Genomic DNA, 21,624 nt, shown 5'->3' with positions numbered 1-21,624 from the left:
TTATTCTGAACCATTATTTTATTATGATACATACCACTCTACTATGTATTAATATTATTGTAATTTACGTTATCCAGTCAAATGAGTAATCTAGCAGGGGGTTTGAACACGTGTAGGGCATTGTATGTCATATTCTCATAAGGAGCTGAGCCCCTCAAAAGGTCTGATCCTAGAATCACCCCTGTTTGTCACCTTAAATGAAAAGTTCAAAACCTTTTTTTAATATATATTTCATAAGATAAGATAAATACTTTATTAATCCCAGAGGAAATTAAGGGCAAGGCAACTTTATTTATATAGCGCACTTCATTTCATACACTAGGGCAACTCAGTGCAGCTGATACACATTTTCGTATATGTAAGTGTCCAAATTTGACCTGTGTTTATTACGAAATTCAAAAAATACCATTCAAACATGTTGTAATCTTCATATTTTATAGAATCCTCACTTGGACCATAAAATTGCGATTTTTTTTCTTCCATAAGTACATTTTGTTTGTTAGGACAAGGCTATTTTATCATTTTAGTTTAGTTTATTTATTTTTAACATTTTAAAATAAAATATATACTGTAGGCAGTGAAACAAAACAAAAAAGAAATGACAGCAACTGTAGATAAACAATCATAATAACCATTTGATGTCTGAAATGGGTGTAGGATGAAGTAAGGAACTCTTCTTTTTAAAAAAAAACCTCTATCAAAGCAAAGCCAAAAACAAGAAGTGGACGCTGTGAATGCATTATTATTTAAATCAACCTTTAAAATCATACTTGGGTCAGGATAAAAAAAAAATCATGATTCAACAAACCAGTACATTTCAACAAAGACTTTTATTTCTTAAAAGTATTCTGGTGGAGCTTCATTGCTCAGCACTCAGCAGCAGTGCAGTTCTGTGGAATTAAATCCCTTTTGACCACAGTGGACAGAGGTTCATCATAAGACCCTCTGTAAACTTTCATGTCTTTCTCTTTCTCTCCTCGATGAAACAAACAGGTGTTACGTTTTGCTGACTGCATCTTTCATGTGGGGGGACTTCATTTCCGCCTCTCAGCCTGGTAACAGCTGTCACCGTAGTGAGCAGCACAGCTGAATCAACACAGCAGCTGAGACACATTCAAATCAGGCCAGGTGCCACAAACTGTACACCAGGGGTGGGCAAATAGTGGTCCGTGGGTCAAATCTGGCCAACCCTGCAGCAAAAACATTTGCCCAAATTATTATAGTATATTACTTAATATTCTCAAATATGCATTATTATCTTTAAGAAAAACAAAAATCATCAAAAAAAACCCCATCTTAAATATTCCACAAATTTGTTTACCACAGAAAAATATAAAAATATTATATTAATGTATGGGATGTACTTAAGTTTCAACTTACCAAATGCACTTTAAATATCTATCTAATCACGAAGGCACTCTCTTGGATCTTAGAGTAGACAAACTGTAGGACAAAGAGGTCAACAACACAAAGGTATAAGTTTATATAAAGTGTGTCAATGCACTTTACAGCATTAAAACAATATAAAAAGATTCAAGGAGGGAGAAAAGAGAAACAAAAAACCCCCCAAAAATATAACAATAAATTACAGAATATCATGAGATACACGTTATCACATCATTACCAATGATTGCAGGAATGCAGCCTAGCTTTTCTACAGCCTCACAAACACCTCATTTTACATATAAAAACGAAACTAAAACATTCAAACCTTTCATCACTTACATTTAGTCCTCTGGGAGACTGTACAGGCTCCAGTCCTTTACAGCAAAGCATTGAAAAAGGCCTCTGCTTAGTCACTGAATGCTCTTTGAAGCACAGACTGAAGACCTTAGCGGGCAGGTAGACGTCCCAGTCGGCCGCGTGCTCCTCTATGAGATCGCTCACCATCCTGTTGAGAAGCAGAAAACACAAACATCACAGTATTTACATGGAGGCATGATGAGAGATTTTACAGTATCATAATTAATGTGACAGTAAAATACATAGTAAAGTACATTTATACATTCATAACATAAAGTACAGACCTGTCAATCAGCTGCTGTGTGATAAGATCTGCAGTACCCGTCTGCTGATGATAAACTACGAGAGCCAGGGTGACCTTCAGCTGATCTTTCAGTTCTCTGTTAATCTAAAGTGGGAACATATTCACACAGTACATGCAGGTCAGACACTGGCTAACAATTTATCAATATTCCTCTGTGAGTTTTCTTGGGAGGGAAGTTTCTGTTAAGATGTCAGATGTCAAAAGTTCCAAAACTTGTATTTAAATGTGTATGAAATGTCCACTTTTATTCTCAATGATATGACCCCTTCAATCAGCCATGCACTCACTTTGTGGACTATGTCATGCGGCAGTCTGGAGAGGATTCGGAGCGGGTATCCAAAGTGGGCGATTATGTCCGCGACGTGCTTTGCCACATGTGAAGGGAGGCACATCTGCATTGGTACAGCTTCCACCCACTTGGAGTGATAGTCCGTCACCGTCAAGATGTATTTGTGTCCATTTTGCGTTTGCGGTAAAGGTCCTCGGACATCCAGACCGAGCCACTGCCATGGCTCTTTCACCTGCCATCACAAAAACATGATCGTACTTAAAATCCAAGTCAGCTTTTGGTTTGTATTTAACGTAGCTTTGTTGCAACACTTTTAAGCGATTGTGTCGTACCTCTATTACATTGTCAGGATCTTTACCGTCTGTCTGCAAAAAGTACAGAGGAGAGCATTTGATTAAAACTCTTAAAAATAGAGAGGTTAAACATAAAAGACAAAATATTATAGTTTGAAATCATGCTGCCTACTTACACTGACATTATCATCTGGAGCCCACTGAATATCCTGTTGGTGAATGTGAAAAATTACACACAATGTAAATATTAAAATGACTATATTTGATAGTAAACATCTGATAACACAAGCCTCATGACATATAAACATCTCTAAAGTTACTCCAAGTTACTAAAACACTGATTGAAGTCTGGTGATGAAAAACGCTTGTATTGTCACAACATGTATATCTGCTTGTTTTTTTTTTAACACTAATCATATGCAAATGTCTTTTTATTGTACCATGTGTTGCTTTTTATCCTGTCTATGTGTGCAGCTACTTGCCTGGGGTACGCAGTAATCTCCATGGAAGAAATGTGGAAAAGACTCAATCTTCATCAGCCCCTCATCTACTATAATCCTCCATTTGTCTGACTTTTTTGGGTCTTTGTCTCTGATGATAAATGACAAAAAAAAAGACAAAAATTAGTGAGGCGAGAGCCCAAATGAGAATATGTCTATTCTCTGCAATATGTAAGATATATAAGGAGTCTTTTGAACTATAAATCATGAAAAGATGTACGAGTAAAGCACAGAATAAAAAATATAAACCTGAAAAAGTGTGTTTGATACATCTTCTGTAATGACAGAGTGTGTGATTTAGTAGCAAACACCTGCTTTATTATGAATTTCCCACTCTTTTTGGTGTAATCTTTGGACCCAATCTATTACTTTCTTATCAATTAGTTTTGTTATTCAGTGGTTTGTTTACACTAAAGAAACATGAGCAGAAGACCACAAAAAAAATCCTAATGACAAAATGGTCATAAAACAGTAAAATAAAGACTGGTGCTTTCCTGTCTTAAAGTACCATACCCCGCAGGCTCTTCCTCTGTCTGGCTGGGCTCTTTGTTCGAGACGCTGCGCTTCGCTCTGGTGGGAGTGGTCGTTGGAGACTGAGTTGGATTCGTCTGTGAGGCTTTAGCACCAGCTGACTGTTCAAAATACAAGGAAACAGTACTTAGTCTGGCTGTAAGTAAGTATGCTGACTCCATGGCGTTGCAGTGAAGAACAGCTTGAAAAAAGCTTCAGTTCGTATTCTTAATTTATAAAGAGAACTTATCATGCTCATTTCCACCTCTTTATTTTTATTCTCGGACTCCTCTAGAGTAGCTTTGCATGAGCCAGAGATATAAAAAAAAACAACTCCTTATTATCTTAAAATGGCTCTTTATGCAGCCCCTCAGTTCAACCTCTGTCTCTTTAAGGCCGCCCTCCTGATGAGCCCATATGACCATGAATGACTACTAGCTAAATATAGCAAAACTGTAATGTGTATAGGTATATATATAGTATGCGCTCACCTTATATCTCTTACTTCTTGGATTCATGGAAGCCTAAAGCAGGGAGAAAGAGAACGTAGTTGCATAAGAAACCTTTAATCTAGTGAATGAATATCACCGAACCATTAAAGAGTTTTTACCACTGAAACCGAGTAACTAGATACAAACCTTCCTTTTCTGTGTCTTGTCAGGGGATGAAAATATGGTGGGAACTGCGTCTTCTCGAAGCGTTACAGATTTGCCCGTCCTGTCGATGTACTGCTCCTCAAAATGATTGCTGCACAGCACGGAGAAGCGAGACGGTGTCCAGTCCTTCCACTTCATGTTGACGAGCCATCTCTTGAGTTTTCTCTGGTTGTACAGCGGAAACCTGAAGAAACAAAAAAAAAACTTGTTAAAACAATACAGAACCAAAGTCCTCATATGTGCTATTTAATGTTGAGTGGAGGACAGTGAACTTTATTTAAAAGTGACTATATTTTGACTGTTTCATATTGGCAATTCAACTTTATATAAATAATAGCAAGAAAGAACGTGTACATTGGAATTAAAGCTCCAGACATTTCTATATTGACATTAGAAATGGATATTATCATATGTCAGGAGTCACCTTTTTCAGAATTTTTCATTGGATGTAAAGGGGAAAATGGCTTCAACACAATATTTCTCTTCCATTGTCAAAAGTAGTTGAATTCATGTATTAAACTTTAATTTCTGGAAGGTTTATTCAACTTAAAATAGCATGACAGTTTTAATGCCTCTACTGGTGTATGGGGCAGGATTAGATGTAACAAGCTTTGTCAAAGTTTTGACATCAACTATGATAGTCAGAGGGCCAAATATTTTTGCTTGCAGGGGCCGAATTTAGCCCACAGGCTGCTATTTCGCAACCTGGGTCATATGTAATGTAAGCAGATGCAAATCTAAGTTAAATGTGTGTTTATTACATACCTTCACACAGAAAAAAAGCAAAAGTCACAAGTGTCCTTCATTAATATTGTCAATGTGTAGTTGGTGTTTTGTGTGTTTATTCAAATGATGGTTTATGTGTGACTGTATTGACGTAAAAACACGAGTTTTGAAAGAGTTTGAAGAGTTTTGCAAGATCATTGTTTTTTGCTTTTATAATAGATGTATGTTTGGTTGTTTTGATGTTAAGGTTTTGTGGTTAGTGTGTAGAGCTTTGAAAAATAGCCTCATGGTTTCTAAGATAGTGTTTAAGTAATCAGAATAAAACTGCAATGTTGTTTTATGACAGTATCTTTCCAAGTCTGATGAAAACGACTGCATTTCTGACTATAAATTAGTAATATTACATTGTACAAATAAACTCAGCACATGAGGAAAGCAGACTAATGTAAGATAGTTAATGTGGTGTCTTTTTAAAACAATAAAACATGATGCCACAAATGCAAATCCCAGGCAAACGTGATTCATATTGAAACTCATGCTATGTTTTGAATCAGAAAATGATCAGACACACTTAATACTCACTTGAAAAACTTCATGTCAGTTTCACCGGAGCTTTCACAGTTGTAGGCACATTTATATCGCCCCATTTTAGTCACAATTTAGGTTCAAATTTCGTATAAAAAAACTACAAATAATGTTGTTCTTCGAGCTATCAGTAAGAAAACATCAACCTCGTAGCATGTTTTAAAAGCTTGTAGAGTAACGACGAAGCAAGTCTAAAATCATTATAAAGTTTTAGACAGTATAAAGAAGTATACTTTTTTTTTTATTATCAGTATTTCTTTCTTCTCTTCCTTAAGTGTTCATGTTTATATCTGCTATGCTAACTTGATGTTCTTCTTCGTCGTTTTTTAACGGGTTATGGAGGCTCAACAGCGCCACCACATGGACATGCATGGAATGACAGTCAGTTATATTTTATTTTTATTTGTAAAGAGCAAAATCAAATAAAAACCATGTTAAACCCTAACCAAAGACCCGTTGAGTTTCATTATGCCCGTCAATAACAAAATCAAAAGCACTTCTTTTCCAAGAAAATGCTTAGATTATATACTGAATTGGGAATAAAGTGATGCAATTGTGCAGTCATCATTATCATTATTTTTGTTTCACAACCCCTTATAGACAATATGGAATATGTTGTGGTGTCTTTATTGATAGGCACACGCTAGGCAGCACTGCTTCTGGAGGGGAGAGGGGGTGCTTTGATATATAACTCAATAAAAGACAAAACAAAACAAGATAAAACATTTGGTCACCATAATATGGAATCGATTTCCATGACTTTATTTGGATTTGATTCTTTTTCAAGCACCTTTTAAGGCCCAGATGTTTTTTTTATGGTTGTATGAACCCTTAAAATATCCCCATAGAAATATATACAGATTATATACAGATTTTTCATCACACCAATTGAGATTTAAACACAGTATGAATCCTTCAAGAGTAATATTGTTTAATAAACATTTAACAAAAATTATATAAACAATAAGAAACAGCTGCAGATGTTTCACAGCTCAGTTGCTTTTTCTTTTCCACTCGACCCTCCACTCATCCCAGTCCAGCAGAGTTCGGTTTATGTCCCATCCTGCAGCTTCCACACCTGTAAATGAAGTTAGCAGCATATTAAATTAAATAAATCTCATGACCTGTGAAGGGGTTAAAACAGTTTGTGTATGTGCTCACCTTTAAGAAACTGATTGAACATTGTCTCCATCATCTTGTGACTCTCATGCACCTTTTCCCAATGATCTTGAGAGAGCAGAATAAAGATGTTAAATGTCTAAAAATAACGTAACTTCTGTTAATGTGAATGAAGAAAATGAATGGAGGTAAATGCTCACCTTGTTTTAGTGTTTCAGGGCTCAACATACTGCGGAGCCACACAGCCTGGCACATTGCTCTGATTTCATCTCGTACTGATGCGTCTGGTCCCAAACAAACACAGACACAGCCTGAAAGAAAGAAACAGAAGATAAAATACATCCAAACTTTACATTTTATGTATGTGTGAGGAGGAAGGATTCACATCCTGACATACCGTTTCTCACTCCTAAGAGGTGAGGACTGCTGTTGTTCTTCAAAGCCAGATTAAGCTCCTCTGGACTACAAAATAAGTCAAATTACATCAATATTTTATAATGTGTTAATTTTTGTATCATGTAAGCATAACATGCATGTGAAATTACCTTTGAACAACCTCCTGCAGCCTCACACCAAGTTTGATTGGCACTGTTTTCCTGAACTCTGGAAAAAAAGTGAAAAAAAGGGTTGATAATTTCTAAATGCACAGATATATTAAAACTTAGGGATGATTTTGAAGTACTTTACTTGAGTATTTCCATTAATGCTACTCTATACTTCCACTCCTCTACATTTCAGAGGGAAATATTGTACTTCTACTTCTACTTACATTTATTTGACAGCTTTAGTTACTTTTCAGATGAAGATTTGACACAATGGATAATAAAACCAGCTTTTAAAATACTAAACTAGATAACTGTATATAAAGTAGTGTAAACTAGTTCCACCTCCAGCAGCTACAACAGTAACATGCTGCTCTAACACTGATGCTTCACTATTAATAATCTAATGATGTCATCAGCCAGAGGGACCAAACCACTACTTTGACTGCAATACTTTAACTACACCAAGCTCATAATACTTATGTCGTATGTCGTAAAACAAACCCCTTGAGACATATTTGTGATTTTTAATATTTGGCTATATAAATAAAAATCAGACTCTTTTATTACCTAAGAAAACTGGTTCTCTCAGATTGGCCTCCTGCGGACTCAGGATCCGCCTGTCATTCAGGTACTGCTGCAGCACAATGGCGAGCCGTGCCTCGTTGAGCGTTTCCATCACAACCGAGCGGACGGCCTTGTAGTTGGCAAAGAGGTGAAGGATGGTGAAGAGGAAGAAGAGGCTGAGAGTCAGTCTGAGGGGGCAGAAACAGAGGCGGGAAATGGAGGTGGATTTTCCCAGTACAGTTCATTTATTTATTTACTCATATGTTTGATTCTTATTCGACTTACGCTGGATTATCAGTGACAAGAGGAATGAGGAACAAACTGACCAGCAGACCAGCCAGATTCACCAAAGTCTCCTGCAGGAAATAAAACACACGGAGGCAAATAAGAGTGAAATTTACCCTTTTGCAGCAACCATTCAGAGACATGAATGATAATATTCCATTGTATTTTAATGATTTTAGTATAGAAATAGATATAGAAGCGCACATGAATGGTAGAAAGTGTCCCTCTGTATCTTATTAATCACAAGATATCAGAGTTCAGCTTGTGTTGCTCCATCATGAACTAACAGCTTCAGTTAAATCCTAAAAGTACCTGACTGCCATCTTTGGCGGAGATGTCGGCCATGTTGTCTCTTCGAGCCTGATGAACAGTCAGAGCCGCTCTGGTTGCTCCACCCGCCACGCCAACGATGGACTAGAGGAGGGAAATATATATGAGCAATAAATTGTGTTAAAGTTTTAAATATTGAGTATTTCTACAAAGAAGTAAATATTCCCAACTAAATAAGCAACAATTTCAATGTTTTATTTATTAAGAGTTTAACACTTAAAAAACTGTTTTAATATGCTTCATTGGGACTTTCTGGATTCTGGTTTGATCAGATCTGATTTTTTTTAAGTAACAACCACAAATTGTCATCATATTGTCAAATGTTGCTTGAATCCTAATGGTGCACAGAAATGAATGACATCAGACTTTTTCCAAACTTGAAACATGACTCCAAAAGTGAGAAGAGGCTCAGATGTATAGAAATATAGAAATATCTCATGTTAAAAAGGTTGAACAGATTTACTTTTAGCTGAATTTTCTATTTTTAACCAGGAAATCATCCCTTATAGTTAGAAGCTCATTGAGAAAAAAGTTGTAGGGCCTTTAAATCAACTTAAGTGTAGTAATAAATACATAACAATCTAGGTAAAATTGTGTCTAATCTGTCCAAAGAATAATTAGCAATTATAATTTTGGTAATCAATTCATTGGACCTTTACGACAACTTTACTATCACGGTTTTAAAGTGTGTAGTCTGACTCCTGCAGTGTGATCTACACCCATATCTCTGCTTATGCTAATTAATGCAAATAGTAACAACAACAAAAGATAGAAGGGAGATAAAATGGAAAATGGGTGGTGAAGCAGACTTTTTTTTTTTTTAAACCTACTTTCCAGGTCTGTTCAGTCACAACACATCAGAATAAAAGGATCCCATATTGAAAAAAATCTTGCTTGAGTTATTAATATTTATTTACCTTGAATATTCCTGCTGTGCAAACAATCATGGTGAAGAAAGGAGAAAAGAATGGAGCCAATATTTCCATGAACATGGCGATGTCATTAAGAACATCAGCGAAAAGTCTGGTGACGAATAAAAACATCAACATTTTTTATGATTGTCACAATAAACATCATATTATTTAAAGTTTTTGGACACCATGCGTACCTCCACTTTTTGGCCTCAGAGTCCAATTTACTCCTGAAACAGAGAAACATGTGTTGATTATAAAGAGCAGAGCTGCAATAATTAGTCAATTTATTAATAAGTTGATCATCAGTAAGTAGATCAACAACTATTTTGATAATCAAATAATTGGTTTGGTAATTTTTTAAGCAGAAGTATGATGGTTTCAGCCTCTAAAATGTGATCAATTGATAGTTTTCTTTGTCCTATATGATAGTAAATTGATCATCTTTGGGTTTAGGGCTGCTGATCAGACAAATCGGGACATTTGTAGATTTCACCTTTAACTCTGTGAAATTATAACGTTAATTTTTCAGTATTTTTTGACACTTAATTACCAAGATGAATTTTTAAAAACGACTCTGCAGAATGTTAACAGCTCTTATAAAGAGTAATTATCATCAGTGAATCAAAGTAGCACAAATCCAGAGTTTCTGTTCATCAGTTCCTAAAACTTTTATTGGAATTATGAGCTCACCCTTTCTTCCAGGCGAAGAGGATCCTCCCCAGCATGCCGGTTCCATCTGTGTGGAAAATATTAGTTTGTTATTCTGCTGCTAGCCAGGAGAGCACTAACCATTAACTTCATGGTATTTGTACAGCAGAGGTAGGAAAATAGTGGCACGTGGGCCAAATTCAGCCCCTGCAGAAAAAATATTTGGCACCAACAGAGGCATTAAAACTGTCATGCTATCTTAAGTTTAATACATCATGAATTCAACAACATTTGGCAGTGGAAGAGAAATGCTGTGCTGATGCTATTTTCCCTTTTTAGACACAATCTTTAACAGTGTTGTAAATCTGTTTGTTTTTTTCTTAAATGAATTAGAGAAATAAATATATAAACCTGAATTTTCACTGCATCAATTAATGAGTCATTTATGTTATATTTTAATATATCACCTCTTAATAACCAGGTGACTGTGGCCGCAGCGACTGTTGCCTCCTGGTTTCCAACCCCGACACCTTTAAGAGACGCCTGAGTGGCCAAAGTCCCCGACAGAGAGCTGGCGAAAGCCTAAGAGGAGAAGAGAGACTTTCAGTTTGATGCAGTGCTAGAAGAAGTATTCAGAACATTTACTGAAGTAAAAGTACCAATACAGAAATGTTAATATACTCCCTTACAAGTCACAGTCCTGCATGAAAATCCTACTTAAGTAAAAGTACTGCAGTATTATGAGTGATGTAGTATGCAGTATTACATTAAAAGTACTGCAGTATTATGAGTGATGTAGTATGCAGTATTACAGTAAAAGTAGTGATATATTATTATATATAACATCATTAGATTATTAATAGTGAAGCATCAGTGTTAGAGCAGCATGTTACTGTTGTAGCTGCTGGAGGTGGAGCTAGTTTATACTACTTTATACACAGTTAGCTAGTTTATACTACTTTATATACAGTTAGCTAGTTTAGTCCAATGGTTCCCAACCTAGGAGTGGGGCCCCCCCTGAAATATTGGATCATTTGAACATTTATTGAAATGAAACCATGTGAGAAGTTTAGAGGGAAAAATCACTATTTGGTGGAGCTGTTAACAACTCATAGACATCTGAAATGTGAGCCCGACTACACACTGCTTTTTGTAGACGTTGTTATGACCCAGAGGTCGCCTGAGTATTTTTTGTAGTGTAGTCAGTCTCTCTCTCTGTGAGTCTACAGATTGTTCCAGGAAGTTGATTGAGTACCACCTTCAGACTTGTGGTTTTTAATGGCCAGCTTCCCCCAGCTTCAGTGGGCTCTTTCGACCAATCTGCCTTCAGTTATGTTTCAGTGTAAAATGTGGTAGGAAGTTCTGCTCATGTGAAATATCAACCCAAGTGGTCAGAGTGGGCAGCACTTTTGTTTACCATTAGTTGTTAGGTTAGTGCTTTGTCTCTCTGTGCTTAGGTTGCTTAGCTTTAGTTCTTTAGAGAGACAAAGGTAGGGATTTTAAATAAAAACCCCTAAAAAGGGCTGCAAAATGCATTGTTGTTCATTGTTCTTGGTAGATGAACAATGAACAACAATGAACTTCCTTTATGTTGCACCAGGATTCCTGTAGGCCGGGTTGTAACCACTGGTTTCATCTTTAACAATGTGTTGTATTTTAAAAGCTTGTTATATTATCCATTGTGTTAAATCTTCGTCTGAAAAGTAACTAAAGCTGTCAAATAAATGTAGTGGAGTAGAAAGTACAATATTTCCCTCTGAAATGCAGCAGAGTGGAAGTATAAAGTAGCATCAAATGAAGATATTCTAGTAAAGTACAATATTTGATCAAATGTAGTTACTTTAAACCATTGATCTTCTGTACCTGAACAGTATCCCAGAACTGGTATTGCAGGTAGTCCTCACTCACACTCTCTGGATATCCTTGAGGCAGAAAAACACTCTGAAAAAGTAAATATTAAAATGTTTAAACACCAAGCTGAGAGGAGTGTATTAACTGTGTATGGAGCTGCATGGAAACACTTATAGACCCCTTACTTTAAAGACTCCAATAACAGAGTTTCCTCTTGATTGTCCCTCTCTCTCTTCTCTTCTCCTCTCCATCACTCCATCTTTTACTGAATACTTCCAGGACTCAGCTCGGCCATATCTCTCTGTGGCCAAAACTACACCTGCACTTCCGTCCATGTCGGGGCTGAATTATATATGAATTATTCAGTTAAAGTCCATTTGGTTTGAGGAGAGCGTGTTACTGCAAACAGCCGACGTGTCCTCCTCTGTTTTGTTTTTCCGGGTTGTTTTTCCGCCTTCATGGCTTGGAGCGTCCTGATTGGTGCGCTGGGATTCGAAGGCGGGGCTATGATTGCGTCACAAAGAGGCGCTCCAAATACCACTATATCGTGAAATGGTCCGCTACAGGTGTGTGGAGAGGGGCACACATCATGTCCTTTATCTGATGTGATTATTTTTTCTTTTAATCTGTTAGAAGTGAGGCTCTATATGTGGTTATAACATGCTGTTAGTCTGGGGCGTCATTTCCACTTTGTGTCTCCTCCCCACTTTCAATTTGTTTTTATTTATTAGTTTTTAACCGCATGGCCTTCTCTTCACAGACAATCACTGGTTTTCTATCTATTCCTGCATGGTCTAAAGTGGTCCACATATGAAAAAACTCTGAAATCTGCCTTTATTGCATTTTCACCAATAATAATCAGCTTTCACATTACTTAAACTGTGTTTCAAAGATACTTTGGCCTCTCTGAGATAATCCAGTCCAGTCTAGGTAGGTGACACTATACTTTCTAGCAGAAAATACCATTATAACCAACTTCATTATTGCCTGGATTTTGTATCACCGCTGTCACTAAATGTAGAAATACAGGAAACGAGATTCAAATGGAAAACTTTTTTTTAAAGCTATTTCTAAGAAAATCAAGTCTTATGATTTGACATAAGACTTGATATTTGTCAATTTGACGGCTGGGTGACGATTGGTCAACAGGTCACAATGTGCTGTGGTTAGTTTGTTACAGCGCAGACTGTAACCGAATAAAGTCGTATTTGCATTAAGGAGGATTTCTGTGCTCTCTTTGATGGCTCAAGTCTGAGTTTGTGACTTTTAGCACCTGATGTCTGACTTTGCCAAGAAAAAGGCAAGAAAGATGAACCTGTAAAGGGTAAAAACTATTACTCTGTCTGTGCATTTAGTAATATTATGTGTTGTGTGTGATATACAGGTCTATATCTGATATTACCATACATGAGCCATACCTCGCCTTGAGATGAAATGACAGTATTTCAGCACTTGGTTGATTGCAGTGTACCTGCTCCCAGCTCATAATTAATTGCCCCTGGAGGTACTAATCCAGCCTTAAAATAAGATCAGATAAGATATTCCTTTTATTAGTCCCACAATGGAGACATTTGCATTGTTACAGCAGCAAGTGGACAGCAAAATAGAATATAAGAGCAGCAATAAGAAAAGAATAAAGAACAATAAATAATAAGTAGAAAGACAATCAGAACAATAATAGTAAAAATGTGTAATAAAAATAATCGTGACATAATTTTTTTTATACCTTAATAAGGGGCAACGTATCCTGGTGGAGATACACTCATAAAATCCAAAATATACAAAATATTTTTAAATTATTTGTGGAAATATTTACTTAGGTGGAAATGAAATAACTAGTAACATCAAAGTAAATATATATATATATATATATATTAGATGTCATTTTCCACTCCTGGCTGTTTAAAGGTTAAACACAATTGTGTGAAATGAGATCTGCACACAGCTTCCTCATTCAAACACGAGTTGCACCTTATAACGTGATGCATGTCATGTTATAACGTGATAGCTTTCACGTATGCTTCCTTTAATTTAAAAAAAGAGCATAAAAGCAACATTGACCAAATGAAGCTGTTTTTTTTTTTTTTTATCATGGTCTCTATACAGGCATAATTTCTCCCCTCATACATATTTTAAATGGCAAAATAATAAATAAATTGTATAAACACAACTGTAGAGTAAACCATCACGTTTTTACTGCTGATATATATCCTCTTTTTACATAACTTTAAAAATCTATTGTTTGGATTCACTAAATATTCAATTAGTTTGTCTATTATTTTTGACCAAATGTTATATTCACAAATCAAAAATCAAAACTTTTTCAAAACCAATTGTTCTTATCAGTCAATATATTTCTTCTTTATCTTGAATGTAGACACTTTATTACAACTTTCATTACATCTGCTTTTCATCCTGGTGTGTTTATAGACCAGTTATATACACGAGGTGCTGTAAACTCACTGTATATGTGTCCTATAATAAAGTGTATTGTACAAGAAACTATGATGTTAAACAGCCACACATACAAACTACAGATACAAATGTTAGAGTAACACATCAAGAGGAAATAGCATCATTATAAACTCACTTATGAATATCTGTCATTGTTTCTGTGAACAAAACTGCAGCTTCATCTCCAATCGGATATCAGAACCAACAGATAAATACAAATAACAATATAAAAGTAACAACATGTACAATAAAGCATAATAATACTGTAAAATGTACAATTTTAATTAGAGAACAATATTAGATAGAAATCCGGTGTAAATAAAAAGATAGATGTATCAAAAATAGCCTATTACGTTACTTTTAAGCTACCTCTTTTCTTCCTTCCTTCCTCATTCCATCCTCCTGTCCTTCCTTCCTTCTCTCCTTCCTCCTCAGGAGGGTTAATATGTGTGAATGAAGGTGAGGTATGCATATCACTTTGTTACTGTGCAGACTCTGAGTCTTATCTGATAGCTGTGGTTGTTTTGTTTCGGCCTCCGAGTTCAGATACAAATCAAAAGACCTTTCCGCAGTCTTGCTCTGACTCGTCCTGACTCTTCACAGACAAATCATTTAAAACCGTGCTGAGTGAGGATGAGGAAGTGTTTATATTATAACCAGCGTTGGGGAATAACTAGTTACATATAATGACATTACGTAATTTACAAATAAATGTAACTGTGAGCCATTACATTTCCTGAGAAATAATTCATTTACAGTTACTGATGAAAATGTTGATGATTACAAAGGGGGTTACATCTGAAGTCAGACCTTTAAGATTTTGCTCAGGAGGGTTTTTTCCTCATTTTTTAATATTTAACATGTTACTGAATACATATATTGCTGCTTTATTTCTTTTAAATCAATATTTTTTATATATATATCATAAATAAATCATGATGTGGGCTTATTTGGAGCAGACATGGGCTTAAATGGTGTCACAGTACCAATTAAGCCCATGACAGACTTTTGACTTTTTTCATTAAATATCTTTATTTTATATTCCAAAATCTACATGAACTAATGAATTCATTTTAAATGAGATAAATGTTGCTTTATAAGAAATGATCTCCCTTTTAAATCATGTCAGTATCCATGAAAAACACCTGAACTTAGATTTTGGTGCTTAATGGGAACATTTACCCTAACAGCTGAAAACATTGGTTAGAAAATTAGAAAAGTAATCAAATGTAATAAATAACATTACTTTGATTAAGTAATTGAAATAGTTAGATTACTTATTACATTTTAAATAGGCTAACTAGTAATCTGTAACCAATTACATTTCCAAAACAACCTTCCCAACCCTGGTTATAGCTTTGAAACCGTGATGCCAAACAGGTGCGGTTTATTGTTGCCCATATTTAGAAATAAGACGTGACGATGGGATTGAAGTCACAGCCGATCCCTCCTAGGCTCTGTGTCGTCACGAGGAAAGATCCAGCTGGTTGGGTGACGTCAGCTGGGTGGGGGAGGGAGGCGAGCAGAAAATGATCAATTACTGAGCTATGGAGGGGCAAATATCTCTTATCAGTGGGTCATAGAGCAAAGAGGTGGTATGAGAATAGAAACACTTGGACACAGAGAAGAATAGTAAGGATTCACAACATTAGCTGATTAAAAGGCATAAAAAAACAAAAACATGTTTACTGATTTGACTGTTTCAACCCCCGAGGCGAGACAAGTGCTAACACACCTTTCCCAAGTTCTCAGGAATGTGGCTCATGAAACAGGACAGCAGTGAAAAAAAAAAAAAAAAGGGGTTGTAACACTGTCTGTGACACAGTGACTCATGAAGATATGAAGAAACCTGCCAAGGAAGAGAATATGAGAACTACTGTAACCGAGTGACCTAAGAGTTGGGTTTTTTTTAGGTAAATGTGTGGGAGGGTGCGAGAAGTGAGAAAAGGAGGAGGAGGAGAGTAAATGGGCGTGGAGGTTTCTGCACAAGTTTAACTCCCTTACTCGCTCTCAGTCATGTCATTCAACAACTTTTATAGCTCAAGGAGAAACAGGCTGGCTGTGGATCTGTTATCAGTTTGGACTCTTACAACTACAAGGACAGAAGAGTGTGTGTGTGTGTGTATTTGGATTTGACCACGTGAAGGAAATCTCTTTCACATATAAAAAAAGAAGAAGTTTTAAAGTGTAATCCTGTTTTTAAAAAAGACAGAAAGAAAGAAAGAAAGAAGAAGAAGAAGAAGAAGAAGAAGAAGACACCTGTTGGAGTGTGTTGAAACTGAGGAGTCCATACAAAAGAAGCCTTTAAATTTGGATCATTTGTGTCAGGTTTGTACTTTTAATCAAGAATCCGACTCTGAAATGTGGTTTAATTGTGTTTAAAGAGTCACATCTGGGTTTTATTGGCTCATTCAAATATAAGAAGAGTGAGATTTCTTCTTTTTTGTTTGTTTTATCACACATTTAATGTTTTCACACGCTCCTACATCTGAGGACACGTTCAGGTTGTTTTCACTACAAATGATTCACAGGCCACTTGTGTTAATATTACACAACGAAACTAACACCAAACACTGAAGGCTGGTTTCACCCGGTCTCCAAAACTCTCTGTTGGTTACGCTTTCACAGTGACAAACAATTGAGAATATGCTGGTATGTTGCATACCGCTCTTTGATCAAAACAAGAGATTAGACTATTTCCTTGTGACAACTTGCCAAAAAACTATCAATTCACAAGCAGGGGGTTTTTGGGTGTGATCTCTTTTTTTTCTTTTTTTAATCTCTTGTAGAGTTCACTGGGGACACATTACATTGTGTCTAATGCTTTCTTTTCTTTTCTGTAGTCAACAGGAAATAATTGAAATTGTGTCATATGCTACGCCATTCAATGGGTGCTTTCTGTTTCATGTTGTAAAAACCCCCAAACACTGACGTTCCCATGCAAGACTGAAAACATCTGAGTATTTCCTTCAACATGTTAAGACAAGTAGGCGACAATTATTTTAAAAAAACAAAACTGGGAGCTGTAGACATTATGGTAGCAGGTACAGCTCAGACAAAAACCTTTTTATCAGCTATTAATACAAACTTAACAAAAGGCACTGAGGGGGGATTGTCTATCTGTCGCCATAAATCACAGCAGCAGCATTGTGTACAGTAAATTACACAAGAAGATCAGTTTCAATTGGCTGGAGACTTCCTTTTACACCAGAATTGGCATCCAAATATAACTCGGGTTGATTCCAGTGTATATCGTCATAATGAAAGTGTCAGATTTAAAGGTCTTCTACTCGTCTGTCCTAAAACTTCAGTCAGATGTCCAAATGAACACTGACTTCGGTACAGTTTTGAGGTACTTTTGTACTTTACTTGAGTATTTCCATGTGATGCTACTTTATACTTCCACTCCTCTATATTTCAGAGGGAAATATTGTACTTTCTACGACCACTACACTTATTTGACAGCTTCAGTTACTTTTCAGATGAACATTGACACTATAGATTGTCAACTTTTTTGTTTTTTGACATCTTTACAAAAAGCAGTGTGTAGTCAGGCTCACATTTCAGATGTCTATGAGTTGTTAACAGCTCCACTAAATAGTGATTTTTCAGCAAGAATCAAAGATTAGACAAAAAAATGTGTCTTCTTTCCTCTCCCATTATTCATCTGACCGCCCCTCACATTTATCTGCTGACCCTTTGGAGGGGCCTCACCCCCAGGTTGGGAACCACTGGACTAAACTAGCTAACTGTATATAAAGTAGTGTAAACTAGCTAACTGTATATAAAGTAGTATAAACTAGCTAACTGTATATAAAGTAGTGTAAACTAGCTAACTGTATATAAAGTAGTATAAACTAGCTAACTGTATATAAAGTAGTATAAACTAGCTCCACCTCCAGCAGCTACAACAGTAACATGCTGCTCTAACACTGATGCTTCACTGTTAATAATCTGATGATGAATCTGATGAAAAGCACATTTGAAGGAGATCTTTTAATAGCCAGCATGAACAGGAGGAATGATTACAATGAGGAAAAAGTGTTGTTGTTCACCTGACTGTTGTTTTAAGACTTGAGTTGAAAATGTGTGCGAGCTGATCAGGTTTTTTTACTCAGGGTCATTTTTCAATACTTATACACCCTCAGCAAACAATGACTCTGGGTGTGAGTTTTATTTCGTAGCTGCTTAATCACAATCAGGATTAGCTCATATGTGTAAACAAGAAAAACGAGGTTCACAGTGTTGTTTTGGCAGGAGGTATCATACCAAGAGTGTGCCAGCAGGAGCATGAACAGACACAATGTCAATATGATGAAGTCAGAAAAGTTTAAAACAACTGTGAGATCGTCCATCTCTGCATAATCCTGAAAAGACCACACAAAACACACAAGAAAGTTGGTTATCACACTCACCTGTAACCCTAAATTGCAATAAACTAAACATTGACTAAAGCAGGGTTTGTCCATAAAAGGTTGAAACCAGTTCATTAAAGTCCCTTTATCTTAAAAAACAAACAAACCTATCAAGTCTGTGAACCAAGTTAAGACCATATATCAGCAGCTCAGATACCCATAAAGCTTTACAACTCTATCAAGAGACATTTTTTAAAATAAATCACTGACATCATTTTAAGTAAGTCATTAAAAACTTACATAAATTGCACGTTTGGCGGGAAGGCATTAAGTTTGAGCACTGTCTCTCTCTCTCTCTTTCTTTATAATTAATCACTGGAATAATTTAGAATAGTTTCATTTAAATCGGGCTTATTGACTATAAATTCTAAATATAAATGTAAAACCTTCGTTAATAAGTTTGCTAAAAGGGTCTAACACAGAAATAGGTGATCATTTACACCAAAATATACAAAAACTCTAAGATTAATTGCTCTCTCTTTCTTTGTCTTTTTGTTTTTCCCAGAAATGTCAGACTCACCTCAGATAAAGGTAGCGATGGAGGAACAGGTCCCGTTGCAAATTGTTGCTGAATCAGGCGAAGCACAAAATAACGATACCCGTCATCAAGTGATCAGGATGCCTTCATGCTTCCCTGCGTCCTGCTGCGAAGACAAACATCACAGGAAACTGGCCATCTGCAGCATCATCTGCGGATGCTCCTGCATCGGAATCAAAGCTTTAATAAACTCAGTAAAGGTATATTTATTTTACAGATTTTTCCTCTTTTACCTGTCAATTAAAATGCGGTGGAGAACAGGGTTGGTTGTCGCATTCATTCACTAGGTGTCGGTCCCTAAACGGCGCCGTTAAAAAGGGTCAGTATTGAAATATTCTGAATTTGAGTGAGATGAGACTTTCAACTACTTTTATCGGACGATACGTTGTCTCAGAAATAATCGCGATAAATGATATTATTAAAACTTTTTTATTGTAGGACTGCGTATGGTGTCTGATATTTAACCTTTAGTTGACGCACTCCTGGCAGGTCGTGGTCGTTTGTCATTCTGGAGATCTGTAACCAAAAATCTCTAAAGTATTAAAGGAAACGTTTACTTACAGTCAGTACTGTGTACTGTGTGTTTATGCAGATCCTTAGGCCTATATATTTTATTTCTCCGGGCTGTAGACCTCCATTGATATCCAAAAAAGAAAAGTTGGTCATTCGGCCTGTCACGATAACTAGGTTATGATGGACGATATACTGTCCCAGAAATGATCGCGATAAATGATATTATTGATATGTTAGGTTGTTGTATTTAAGAATAGCCTCCATTGTTTTAGTTTCTCCATTAAAATAACAACGGGACAATCAACCCCACGATGGGGACGGTTGTCACAAGTGCATATGACATATTTGACGGTCTCCACACATCACAATCCACTAAAGAAGAGTAAGACCACTTCATTCCTATCTGTCATTTTTACGTTTCTATTACTTTTGAGCTATTGGAGGCGCTACAGAGTTCCAATATTTATAAGACGTATTTTATCCCGAGTCCAATTCATGCTGTGATTGGTCCACACTGCATCATTTCCAGCATTTTGGCTTTTCCAGTTTCGACTTTCACGATAAATCTTTCAGGAACCGCACACCCCCTAGTGGTTTGGTGAAGAATTGCAGTGTCATTAAACCCCGACGCAGAACTTCTAAAGCAGAGGTGTCAAACTCATTTTCATTCAAGGGCCACATACAGCCTAATTTGATCTGATGTGGGCCGGATTATTAACAAGAAGGAAGGAAGGATGGAAAAAAACAAGACAGGAAGGAAAGATGGAAGAAAGGGAAGAAAGACAGGTGGATTGAAAAAAGAAGAAAAGAAGGGAGGGAGGAAGGAAGGAAGTAGGAAAAGAAGACAGGACAGAAAAATGGAAGGAAGGAAAGATGGAAGAAAGACAGATGGAAGGAAGGAAGAGAAGTCAAGAAGTAGGAAAAGAAGACAGGACAGAAATAAGGAAGGAAGGAAGGAAGGAAAGATGGAAGGAAGGAAGTAAGACCGGAAGAAAAGTGGGCCGAATTGGACCCCTTGGTGGCCAGTTCTGGCCCACGGGCTGCATGTTTGACACCCCTGTTCTAAAGGTTCACGATAACGTTGAGTTGACGCAGTACTATAAACCTGGCTTAAGACCACCTCTATTCTTATCGGACACTTTAGGTTTCCGTTATCCATTGAAAGGGAAACCTCTATTCAAGATACAGCTTAGGAGGAATTTAAATAAAGTTAAAAAAAAAAGTGACTACCAACCAGTTCTACCAATCACCAATCACTAATCAATGCACTATTTAACCCTAATAACTCAATATATTGTCTTTTTTCTTACTTCTACAGGCTAAGACGACAAGAGATAAAACATTAGCTGAGAGGTATTCACAACAGGCGAAAAAGTTTGGCATCATCTCCATCGTGGTGTGGATCTCCATTCTGGTCTCAGCGCCCTTGTTACTGATGCTGATCTCGTACCTCCTCACTTTTAAAGACTGAGCCTGACTTTAAAAGAAAAACTAAACACTAGAAACACAACCAGTAGCTTCTGATTGCGGATGTTTGTTGGAGACGATCAGCTGCTGCACAAACCGTGAAGACAAGAAGAGAGGCTGGAAGTTACATGAAAGACAAGAAGAAAAAAAAAGAAAAAAGACTGCTATCCCCAAGTTTACAGTTCTCGATGTCTTCTTAAACGTTAAGCATTATTTTGTATCGTTACTATATTATCTTTATTAATGTCAAATGTATGGTGCTTTTATACAAAACATTTTTATAATAAAATGACAAAAAAAACATCTTTTTGTGCTCTGAGTTTGTTTGAAGCATCTCGACATGAACAAAAAAAACAAAAAACGGCAAAGATTATA

At 36.4% G+C, this 21,624-nt stretch overlaps 3 protein-coding genes across 3 annotated transcripts; 1 reads left to right on the top strand and 2 right to left on the bottom strand.

Annotated features, from left to right (window-relative positions):
• Positions 1 to 563: 563 nt before the first annotated feature.
• Positions 564 to 5,736, bottom strand: zgc:153292 (uncharacterized protein LOC100003014 homolog). The gene is made up of 12 exons (XM_053338521.1): positions 5,604 to 5,736; positions 4,278 to 4,479; positions 4,131 to 4,163; positions 3,643 to 3,761; positions 3,112 to 3,220; positions 2,806 to 2,838; positions 2,669 to 2,701; positions 2,335 to 2,568; positions 2,028 to 2,131; positions 1,726 to 1,891; positions 1,381 to 1,443; positions 564 to 1,190 (listed from the first exon to the last, which is right to left on the bottom strand). Exons 1-11 carry the CDS (start codon positions 5,666 to 5,668, stop codon positions 1,399 to 1,401), a joined length of 1,143 nt encoding a protein of 380 aa, XP_053194496.1. The 5' UTR covers positions 5,669 to 5,736; the 3' UTR covers positions 564 to 1,190; positions 1,381 to 1,398.
• A 784-nt stretch (positions 5,737 to 6,520) lies between these two features.
• On the bottom strand, positions 6,521 to 12,277 carry rusf1 (RUS family member 1). The gene is made up of 14 exons (XM_053338510.1): positions 12,048 to 12,277; positions 11,875 to 11,952; positions 10,479 to 10,593; positions 10,054 to 10,099; positions 9,558 to 9,590; positions 9,367 to 9,472; positions 8,432 to 8,533; positions 8,120 to 8,190; positions 7,838 to 8,022; positions 7,271 to 7,328; positions 7,123 to 7,187; positions 6,926 to 7,036; positions 6,768 to 6,833; positions 6,521 to 6,684 (listed from the first exon to the last, which is right to left on the bottom strand). Exons 1-14 carry the CDS (start codon positions 12,195 to 12,197, stop codon positions 6,599 to 6,601), a joined length of 1,272 nt encoding a protein of 423 aa, XP_053194485.1. The 5' UTR covers positions 12,198 to 12,277; the 3' UTR covers positions 6,521 to 6,598.
• A 4,282-nt stretch (positions 12,278 to 16,559) lies between these two features.
• LOC128378953 (transmembrane protein 265-like) lies at positions 16,560 to 21,289 on the top strand. The gene is made up of 3 exons (XM_053338542.1): positions 16,560 to 16,644; positions 19,237 to 19,469; positions 21,101 to 21,289. The coding sequence occupies exons 2-3, from the start codon at positions 19,239 to 19,241 to the stop codon at positions 21,251 to 21,253; spliced, it is 384 nt and encodes a 127-aa protein (XP_053194517.1). The 5' UTR covers positions 16,560 to 16,644; positions 19,237 to 19,238; the 3' UTR covers positions 21,254 to 21,289.
• Positions 21,290 to 21,624: the final 335 nt, after the last annotated feature.

Source organism: Scomber japonicus, chromosome 18 (assembly GCF_027409825.1).
Source record: "Scomber japonicus isolate fScoJap1 chromosome 18, fScoJap1.pri, whole genome shotgun sequence".
In the NCBI taxonomy this organism is placed as follows: domain Eukaryota; kingdom Metazoa; phylum Chordata; class Actinopteri; order Scombriformes; family Scombridae; genus Scomber; species Scomber japonicus.
Note: the sequence above shows the minus strand (reverse complement) of the source record. Positions and strands in the feature narration are given on the sequence as shown.